The 10703-nt window shown below is 37.4% G+C and overlaps 1 protein-coding gene across 1 annotated transcript; it reads right to left on the reverse strand.

Annotated features, from left to right (window-relative positions):
- Positions 1-4676: 4676 nt before the first annotated feature.
- On the reverse strand, positions 4677-10667 carry LOC134792257 (max-like protein X). The gene is made up of 6 exons (XM_063763521.1): positions 10324-10667; positions 10176-10252; positions 9843-9953; positions 7381-7578; positions 5603-6858; positions 4677-5186 (listed from the first exon to the last, which is right to left on the reverse strand). Exons 1-5 carry the CDS (start codon positions 10397-10399, stop codon positions 6691-6693), a joined length of 630 nt encoding a protein of 209 aa, XP_063619591.1. The 5' UTR covers positions 10400-10667; the 3' UTR covers positions 4677-5186; positions 5603-6690.
- Positions 10668-10703: the final 36 nt, after the last annotated feature.

Raw genomic sequence — 10703 nt, forward strand, 5'->3', positions numbered from 1 at the left:
CTCTTAAAGGGCCTCTGCGCTGTTGGCTTTGGGCCCACGGGTGCCCGGCAAAAGGTCGGGGACTCCATGGTCCGCACAGTTATTGCAAATAATGTATGATCACTAAATAAACACACAAATTTGCATTTTGGTTAAAAACACATATGCGATGAGCTAAGGTTTCGAATTAAGTACCTTATTCTTAATAATTTACACACTGGAAAGAGGAAACTGAATATTCAGAATTAAGCAATGCTATGAATGCTTTACATAAATTAAACCACTTTAGCGTTCAGAACCAATCAAGCTTATGCCTACTAGTAGGCACCAGATAAGGTAAACTACTCTTACTGCATATATAGAAATTAATGAGTACAATTAAGGTCACTTGATGATAGCTAAACATGAATATAAGCAGAATGAGCCTGCACCTTTACAAATATAATTGATAAGGTTCTGTGGCATTTCTATATTAACCATTTGAACGCCAAGAGCACCAAAAAGCGTCATAACTAGGCGTGCCCACATGAGTGTTATGTTATGGCTTAAGCTCTCAAAGTAACCTTCACAATTTTAAGTAAGGTTTGTTTAGGTACATTAGCTCGCGTTCGCGTTAGTAAAGCGTACAAAGGATTAAATGCATTTTATAGCTATAACCAAGTATATAGCTCACACTGACTCACAGTCATTAAAGGAATTCAGTAATTCCCCATGACATTTTAGTAAGTAGGTACCCAATATTAACTTTGTGGGTAGTGATAGTGAATTATAACGAATATTTAAAATATTCGTCTACTTAATCCCGAGGGATTCTGGAAATAAGAAAGGTCTTGTCCTTGTTATATTCCTGCAACTGCTTACTTTACTAGATAATTATTATCAAATTTGTTAATAATTGGGAGTTATAAATAAAAACTACTCGAGTACTTTATGATTTTATTCTTTTCATACTTGAATTACATCACTCCTTATCACAGATGTTGTATGCTCCTTGAAGAGTAGACTGACTTATCTCATCTTCTTTTACCTAGTTTTCACATACAATTATAATTAAGTGTAGCACCATTGTGGTGACTCATTTTTTCTCTTTGAACATTTATAAGTACATTAAGTACGTATATGAAATGTAAAGTTAGTAACATAATATAATGGTATATCAAATTGTATGCTTTACATAATACCTCTCTCCTCACAGGTGTTAAAATAAAGGGTGTACTACATAATTAATTAAACACTCGTAATATAATAATATTACATATACATAATAAGTACATGTATAAATTTAGTGATCGTTATCAACGTGCTGTTTTCGTAGCAAGGGGTATGGTTGGCAGAAAAAACAAATACATTTGAATATTCACTTATGTTCTTAACTATAAAATAAATACTTATTTTAGGATTACACCTCTAGATACTCGTATAACTCTTTACGGTACAAAACCTTTTCCGCCCTAATATATTTTTAAAACAATGTAAGTCAAATGACATTTAATGTCATAAAAATACAACTATAGTTGCGTGAAATATTTTAGTGACTTAAATTAACCTTCCTGTGACTTCTGTTAACGTAGAAGTGTCATTTAGCTATTTAAAATGATTTTTTTTCAATCGATATGAACGACTGACAGCCAAATATGGTGAGCAAATTTTAGTCGTTTATTCAGTATAATTTGGATAAGTGATTAAAAATATGTATATCAATCTCATAATTTGTGAAATATATAATGTTTAAAATACTTGCGTATTTGTTTTTTTGACAACCATACTTTGCTACCGATACAGCACGTTGATAACAATCACTATGTATAATCACTAGTGATCGTTATCAACGTGCTGTTTTCGTAGCAAGGGGTATGGTTGGCAGAAAAAACAAATACATTTGAATATTCACTTATGTTCTTAACTATAAAATAAATACTTATTTTAGGATTACACCTCTAGATACTCGTATAACTCTTTACGGTACAAAACCTTTTCCGCCCTAATATATTTTTAAAACAATGTAAGTCAAATGACATTTAATGTCATAAAAATACAACTATAGTTGCGTGAAATATTTTAGTGACTTAAATTAACCTTCCTGTGACTTCTGTTAACGTAGAAGTGTCATTTAGCTATTTAAAATGATTTTTTTTCAATCGATATGAACGACTGACAGCCAAATATGGTGAGCAAATTTTAGTCGTTTATTCAGTATAATTTGGATAAGTGATTAAAAATATGTATATCAATCTCATAATTTGTGAAATATATAATGTTTAAAATACTTGCGTATTTGTTTTTTTGACAACCATACTTTGCTACCAATACAGCACGTTGATAACGATCACTAAAATCACATTGGCTTGGCGTCTTCCCACCACCAGGCGATAACAAACACGTCTCAATATTATTCTTAGGTTTCGAATATCGGTACAGTTGTTTAATGACAGCGTTTTACACAAAAATAAAACGCTAATTAAATAACTTACCATATTCGAAACCTAAAGTTTTAATCCTGCCTGGTGTAAATATGTATAATTTTGAGACAATGACTTGGAAATTTGTTTTGGCGGTAACTGTCAAACACCTGTCAAAACCAACTGCTCTGTGGTGGGAATGTGAGAGAGAGAGGGACGTATATGCTAGAAAAGGACAATACGACCGACAACACAATGTTGCCATTCTCAATATTATTCTTAGGTTTCGAATATGGTAAGTTATTTAATTAGCGTTTTATTTTTGTGTAAAACGCTGTCATTATACAAAAAAGCCGTTATTTTACTTATTTTAAATATACCTGAGTTTTTTTATCCACCTTTAAAAAAAATTAGGTTTTCTATTTGACTATCGTAGGCCGTAGGTTTAATTGACTCATTTACTGCAGTGCTACGCTTGTATCTCTACAACGTCGTAGCCGATAGCATGGTTTTCCCACTACGTAGCGAAAATGCTTCGTAGATGCGTAACGTCAGTGTCCTGGAAGCGTATTCTGATTGTAATAACAGGTTAATATTCTCTTTATTTATTTTTCGTCTTAAGTTAGGTATTTTTATAATATGAATATAAAAGTAAAATATAAAAACACTTTAGGGTCGGTTGCACCAAACTGTTCGTATGGTTAAAGAGTTCGCAAAATTTTTATGTACGGAAAGTTTCATAGTAAACTGCCGGGGCGCGCCGGCTGACGTGGATCAGTCTGTCAAATGTGGTTGGTGCAACTGGCCCTTACAAAACAATAAAAATACATATAAACACATTATAAAAAACCTAACCTAGGGTGCCGCCGGCAGCGGGGCAGGGCCCAAGCTGCCGGTGGTCAGGGCCGCAGAGTGAGGAACCGACGTACTATACGCGCCGTGTCCAAAATTACCGCCTTCTGCATCTGACCCTTGATCCAACCACCCAGCGAGTCTCTCTAGGTGTTGGTCGAGACTCTTCGCTATGAGACCGTTCGCTGACACGACTATCGGAACAATGATCGTCGAGTCAACATCCCACATGGCGGTCTATTAGGTACTTGCTGGACTTGTCCTTCTCGGCCTTCACGAGATTCTCATCATGGGGGATGGTGACGTCGACGAGCACAGTCCGGCGCTGCGATCGGTCTATCAGCACGATGTCAGGCTTATTGGCAACAATAGTCCTGTCAGTGATGATAGATCGATCCCAATAGAGCGTGGCACGACCATTTTCGAGAACTGGTGCAGGTGAGTACTTGTAGTACGGCACTTCACGGTCCACAAGGCTGTATAGGAGGGCAAGCTGCTGGTGAATAATTCTGGCTACGAGATTATGTCTGTGCAAGTACTCGCCGTTAGTAAGATGAGAACAACCGGAGATAATATGCCTGAGTGACTCTCCGGGACGGCGGCATGCCCGACAAATGTCGACCGTACCGTCCTTCAGGATATATCTCCGGTAGTTATTCGTCATGATAACTTCGTCCGCAATTGCACAGGCAAAAACACAGGTTAATTATTATTAATAATATGAACTTTGAAAAAAAGCGCTGGTGGCCTAGCGGTAAGAGCGTGCGATTTTCAATCCGGAGGTCGCGGGTTCAAACCCCAGCTCGTACCAATGAGTTTTTGAAGGAAAACATCGTGAGGAAACCGGACTAATCCCAATAAGGCCTAGTTTCCCCTCTGGGTTGGAAGGTCAGATGGCAGTCGCTTTCGTAAAAACTGGTGCCTACGTCAAATCATGGGATTAGTTGTCAAGCGGACCCCAGGCTCCCATGAGCCGTGGCAAAATGCCGGGATAACGCGAGGAAGAAGAACTTTGAAGAAATGCCGCTTTTTTTAATTTTTAATGTAGGTACCTAGATCGACTCAGTTTCATTTAAAGATCATATTTTATAATAAAAATCGGAATAGTAAAATTTTGTCAAAATAAAGTCAAAGTTATGTAAGTAGGTAATCAATAAATTATTCCTACGGTTGGTATAACGGTAAAGTACTCATACATAACAATTTTAATGAAAAATGTATAATGTAGCGTATAGTGGTTCATATTTATAATACTGCCTCCTAACAGGGTCTCCTGCATTTTCTTTTCTCTTTTGGGCCAACCTGCACACACAGCAATAAAAGTTTGATTCAACTAGGCAACTAGGTACATACAATAAAATAATAAAAAACTCGTTAAAAAACTGGTCTTCAATGACATCCACAAGATAAGCAGATGGAAATTGGGTTGGTAAAAAATGAAATATGTATCATCAACATAATGTGTATTTTCATATAACATCGATATAATAATGCAAACTATAAGGCACTAAATATTGTCGTCAGTAAATATGGTACCGATATTGTAAAATTCCTGTTTTTTATATAGGTAAGTAATAACCAATTCGTTAACCCATTATGGCCCGAGTTTTTTTAGGCATCAGAATTGTAAAACTTTCTAGTGCATTGTTCTTGAAGTCATTTTAGGTCATTTAAAGATTTATAATTTTTCCATACTAAATATGGTACCATATATTATATGGCACCGCTAGTCTATAATGTGTTAAATAAGTAGTTAATTTTTTAATATTTTTAAAATGCGTGCCTTTATTTTCCTGTATATTTTTCCCTAAAGCTCTGATTTCCTAGGATAGCGGTACCGTCATATAGCAGCCGTCTCCATACAAAATAATACGGCTAAATAATAAATATGGATGATTAGTATTTTATATGGAGACGGCCGCTATATGACGGCACCGCTATCCTAGGAAACCAGAGCTTAAAGGTGCGACCAGGGGCCGATTGCATAACAAACTACAACTAATATTACAAGCGGAACTCCTTTTCTAATTTCACTTATTAAATAAGGAGTTCCGCTTGTAATATTAGTTGTAGTTTGTTATGCAATCGGCCCCAGACCGCTGCAAAAACGGTGACAGTACGGAATCGTTTATGCGTGTCATCCACACTGCTGCTCAAAATACGCTGACGGTGCGGAATCGCAGTGACGTGTCGTAAACTTTTCTGTGTTACTAGGAGGGCATGCGATAAAATCGTGATATTTACGACGCGTCACTGCGATTCGTCCGCACCGTCGGCGTGTTTTGAACAGCGGTGTGGAGAGCACGCGATAAAAAGGGTACGTTACTGCGATTCCGTACCGTCACCGTTTTTAAGTAGCGGTGTGGTCGCACCATAACACAACTTAATATTAAAAGTATGACTTATGTCAGAACACATTGTTCGAACGTAGTTCGGTACAGTCAGCATCAAAAGTAGCGTATCGGACTATGCGTCAAAAGTATCTAACCAGCTTAACAAAAAAGATATCGACTCAATAAGTATATAGAATTATTATACGATTGCTTGCAAAAAGTATCAACTTTTGAACGCAAACTGTCGAAATTCGCAGATAGCAGATATTTTTTGCGCGTTGTTTCATAATATGTTACCTACTATTGATGCAGCCTGTGCAACAAAGTTTCACATGACAAAATCACTAACAAAAAAAAAACAAAGGAAGTAAGAAAATATATCACAATAATGAAAATTATACTTATGTCTAAAAAATTATAATATGTAAAACCAATATCTAGGTATACAATTGATTTTGTATTAGTAGGTATGTAGATAAAAAAATATTTGTCAATAACATTTTTCTATAATTCACAACACAAATAAGATGATAATATACTATTGAGTGGCAATGAAGGCAAATTTTGGAGGCATCCCTATCCTTATGTGTAGGACGCGGGTCGTCAGGAAGTTAGGGTTGCACATGAACTGATGTATGTAGTTGTAAAATTGTGTGGAATATAACTCAGTTGTGCCACTCTAATCGTAGCATTTTACAAGTAAAATTGCAAGAATAATTTGTGGTGTTCTCGATCTTTAGAAACACTCCATATATTGTCTGTGTAGTCTGTGAGACAGGACGCTTGACTCGCTTGAGTGAACACGCTACATATGTAGCGCATAATTATTTTCCTTCATATTTTCACGGCAACGTACGAACGTGTCTTGCTATTTCAGTCGGTCTCGGTACAAAAAATACTGAGGTTGATTGAAGAAGTATGACAAATACGAACGTTTCCGAGAAAATACGCAGGAAAACAATTATACACTACATCCAGTACCGTCTTTACCATAAGGGCAGACGGGGCCCGTGCCCAGGGCCCCCATCCTCAGGGGGTCCCGAAGAACAGACAGTAACAGTATATTTGAATACCCATAATAAATAAATGATGGGGCCCCAGCATAGTTGAAGACGTCCTGACTACATCTATGGTGTGTAGCTCTGCTCGCGCAGCACACCGTGCACCATGGTCCGCAGAGACTGCGGCTTGCAGTACTCCTCCAGCCAGTTGAACACGCCCGCCGAGAACTCCGCGAAGTTGTTCGTCGGCACCGACTCGAAGGACTCGTATAGCTTGTCCATTATACCCTGAAACTGTTTAAGGCATTGTTAACTTGGAACTGGTTAGAAAAAACCAGGGGTCTCTAAATTTAAGCCTTTTGGCCCGCGGAAAGAAAGCGAGAAAGCCAAAGCCGGCTTATAAAAAGAAAGCGGGAAGCCTAAGGCCTGGTCTTGGCCCTCGGATAAAAAGTTGTGAGACCCCTGCACCCTGGTGTAAACTCAAAGTTTGGAATAATTCTGAAAATTTACTTGAATATGATTGGGAATATTCGTAGGAAGATGTTTAAGTTATTAAAAATTAGTACATATTGTTTCAACTTTCAACGAGACCGGCACTAGTAAGGGTAAGAAAATCCTGTAGGTTCACTTTTTGATAAATAAACTATTTTTATTTATTTTGAGTGTGACTACTGCACTCATATGTACTCAGGGGCAAGCGCCATATTGAAAGCCCATAGGTACTGATTCTTTGCTTTATTGTTGATTGAGTTATTGCATTATCATAAATTTCATTTCATTAGTAACAATTGCAAAAAGCTATTTGTCAGTACTTACAACTTGAAACTTATCCTGGTCAGTAAGCCGTTGCTCATTATGCCCCGGCACAGAGTGCTGCGCCTTCACAATCTGCTCATAGTTGGCTTGCATGATGCGTAGTGCTACCACGTCCTTCCGGAGCGCGTTCCGCTCGTCCTCCTGTCGACGTCTCTGCTGCAGCAGATATTGTATGTAGTCTATTGATTTTTGAAGAACCTGCAACAGAATGTGGCCATTAAAAAGATGCTGTATTTATTGAAGTGAAAATTTCTTTAGCGGCGCTGTGCACTTTTTGAGGTGGGGAAAAAATGTTAAACTCGAGCGAGACAGCGTAAGGCGTAACCCTCTCTTTCTACCGCGCGGCGAAAACGTATGCCTAACCCAGCTGTTTCGTTTAGGCGGCGCAGGGCGCTTGCGTGACGTCACGTGTGACGGACAATGTCATTGTGTTTTCTTTCTATCTTGTGCCATCTAGTGAATTTCCCTCAAACTGGTAATAATATAACTGTAGTACTCACAGTGATGTGCTTAGGGGTTTCAAGTAATGCGACGAAATAACGCTAGATGGCGTTATAGTGCTGCAGACATTTTGCACTAGATGGTGCTGTTATTAATATTTTGAGTTACAATGTCGTTGAGTTTTCACTTCTGCCGGCACTCCCGGAGTGCAACCTGTTGTTTTTTTTATGATTGTGAAATAAATATTCTATCCATTCTGTTAGAGACAATGGTAACTAGTTTTAGGTATGGAAATTGAAGGTATAGTGATATCTTGGGCCGTCCCTGAGGAACCCGACTGTCGGGTACACTGTATGGCAAAGACGTGGCTACGCGCTACGAGCGTAACCCGTAACACTTAGTGGCAATGAATGTGTTAAACTGTAGGATTGTAACTTAAATGAGGCTCTATAATTCAAGTGCTCCCCATTAAAAATAATATTGACATCATTATACAGGGTACGTTGAGACTATCTAAATACAATGAATGTCTTTCCAACACAAATGTAACAAATTTTGGTCAAAACCACTTGAAGGGAAAAAGTTGCAATTTTAATTTACAGCTTCCAATTTAATAGCATTTCACAAATAAATTACACATGTTATTAAAACTTGCCTGCCATCCTAGGACACATTTGTTTAAAAATTAGGAAAACATTAAAAAAAAAAGATTCAGTCACCTGCAACCTTACACAACAAATCATGAAAAAATAAATTTCAGCCTTTTGACTCTGAAACTACAGTAGAGTCCGGTTAGTACGACTCCGCATATAACAACCAACCGCTTATAGCGACGTAAGTATAGGCACTTGTTTGGTTTTAGTACTAGCTACTATGAAAGTACTACCGTTTATTACGACTCCGCTTATAACGACCGACCGCTTTTAACGACGGAAATTGACACAAAATCCGTCCGTCAAGTCCGGTTACAACGACGAGCGACGTAGTTTTTACAAATAAATTGTTGGTAAGAAGCTTACTTCGTCCCGCGCACCCAACTTCCCTCCCCCCTTTGCCTATACTCAGCAAGATGAAATAGTCATGTGACGTTTCGGCTTGTAAGAATTGTCTCAATTGAGTAGGCATAAGTTGTTTGTTGAAACAAAAGTAAAAGTTGACTCAAAATTGAAATGTTTGACAAAAAACTTATTTATTTTTTTCATTGTCGATGTATGATTGTCGTCTTGATTAGATCCCTAAGAATTACGACTTTTTATTTTACGGGGTCGAGTAATTTGCGGATGATGAGTGAGTACGCGTACCTATACCTACAAAAGTGGCTTCTTCTAAACACACAAGTCTCTGCATTTAAGACAAAGTGTTGTAATACTAACGTAAATAAATATTTTAGTTGAAATGTTTTTTTTTTCTTTGATTGTCGCTTAAAGTATTAATAAATAGAAAATGATGTAATTATTTTGATTCAAAAAATATATTAAAATTGGCAGTTCGTTTAGTGCGACGTCCGGTTAGTATGACGTAATATCAGCGGTCCCTTGGGCGTCGTTATAACCGGACTCTACTGTACATTTATTCAACATCGTCAGTATAATATTTTTGGATGATTTGTTGTGTAAAATACTATTGCAGGAATAAAGAAACAGTTTATTTTGAAGGCAGGAATATATTTTTGCATTTAAAACCCCACTGACATAGAAACCATGTTGTTGTAGACAGGTGGAATACGACCCAAACAGAAATACGATGAGAACATTGGGCAGGACAAGTTCAAAGGAGGTTGATTTATTATAATGTTAATGTCACCATACTAACTTCATGGTACAGTCACAATCAGATATATTGAAGCAGCCAAGGTGTACACAATATCTGAACACACACTGTAATGAATAGAGGCGTGTTCAGGTTTTTGTGAGCGCCTTGACCACTCCGATATATCTGATGTCAACTGTACCTAACAAAATCATTTTGTTTTTTCATAAAGACTATGATTTGGCTGGCTAGTATATACCAGATTAACTTACTGCAGCTTTACTGGGTTTGTATCCAGAAGCATCTGTCTGCTGGCAGGTGGGCACCAGCTCCTGCAGGGAGTCGTAACCCTTCTTTATGGCATCCCTTCTCTTCTGCTCGGCCTGGAAACATCAACAATTTTGTTTTAGCAGTTGCTTAAAATCTATTAACCTTTTAACTGCCGTAAACTGACAAGACTCTTAAAAGACATACAAAATCGGGCTCATTTCGCCGCGTTCTGATAAATGAGACAAAACTTCGTGTAACACGTAAGCACGAAGCATAAAAAATCTATGACGGTTAAAAGGTTAAGAATAAGTAAAGTTTAAAGACTTGATGGTGACCTGAGTGTGGGCTTCTCTTCTTCTCTCCTTGAAACTGAGCGCGGAAGCTTTGTTGTCGCCGCTGTCATCGTCATCGTCTGAAAAAACATTTATTAAGAAACACGCACAAGGCACACAAGGTTAAACATTGTTTTGATGTTTTATTTACCTGAATTATGATTGGATGACGACGGCGTCTGATGCATGTTCTGGATAGAACCACTACTACCGCACCTCGAATACATGGTCGACGACTATTTCTCTTAAAAAGACAGTAATTAATTAATATTGTTTACAGTTACATTACAGCCATTATCACTTATCATGTAGGTTTCTAATTTAACCTTCGTGTCATGAATAGCACTTCATTACACTTGACAAAGTTTTGATCGATATATGAATTATTCAGTATTATTTAATTAGACGCAGTTCAAGTTAACCACAAATAGTGCAAATTATTACGCAATTAATAAATAATAAAATGTGATGTGATAATGGAATCCAAATGTCAATTTGACAGATGTCAAACACAATGTCTATGGATAATGC

Source organism: Cydia splendana, chromosome 7 (genome assembly GCF_910591565.1).
Source record: "Cydia splendana chromosome 7, ilCydSple1.2, whole genome shotgun sequence".
Classification (NCBI taxonomy): Eukaryota; Metazoa; Arthropoda; class Insecta; order Lepidoptera; family Tortricidae; genus Cydia; species Cydia splendana.

Coding starts and splice junctions, on each gene's coding strand:
- LOC134792257 (XM_063763521.1), bottom strand. CDS start 10,399: ATGTATTCGAGGTGCGGTAGTAGTGGTTCTATCCAGAACATGCATCAG. Junction 10,253..10,323: donor GTCATCCAATCATAATTCAG/GTAAATAAAACA, acceptor ATGTTTTTTCAG/ACGATGACGATGACAGCGGC. Junction 7,579..9,842: donor ACAAACCCAGTAAAGCTGCA/GTAAGTTAATCT, acceptor ATTCTGTTGCAG/GTTCTTCAAAAATCAATAGA.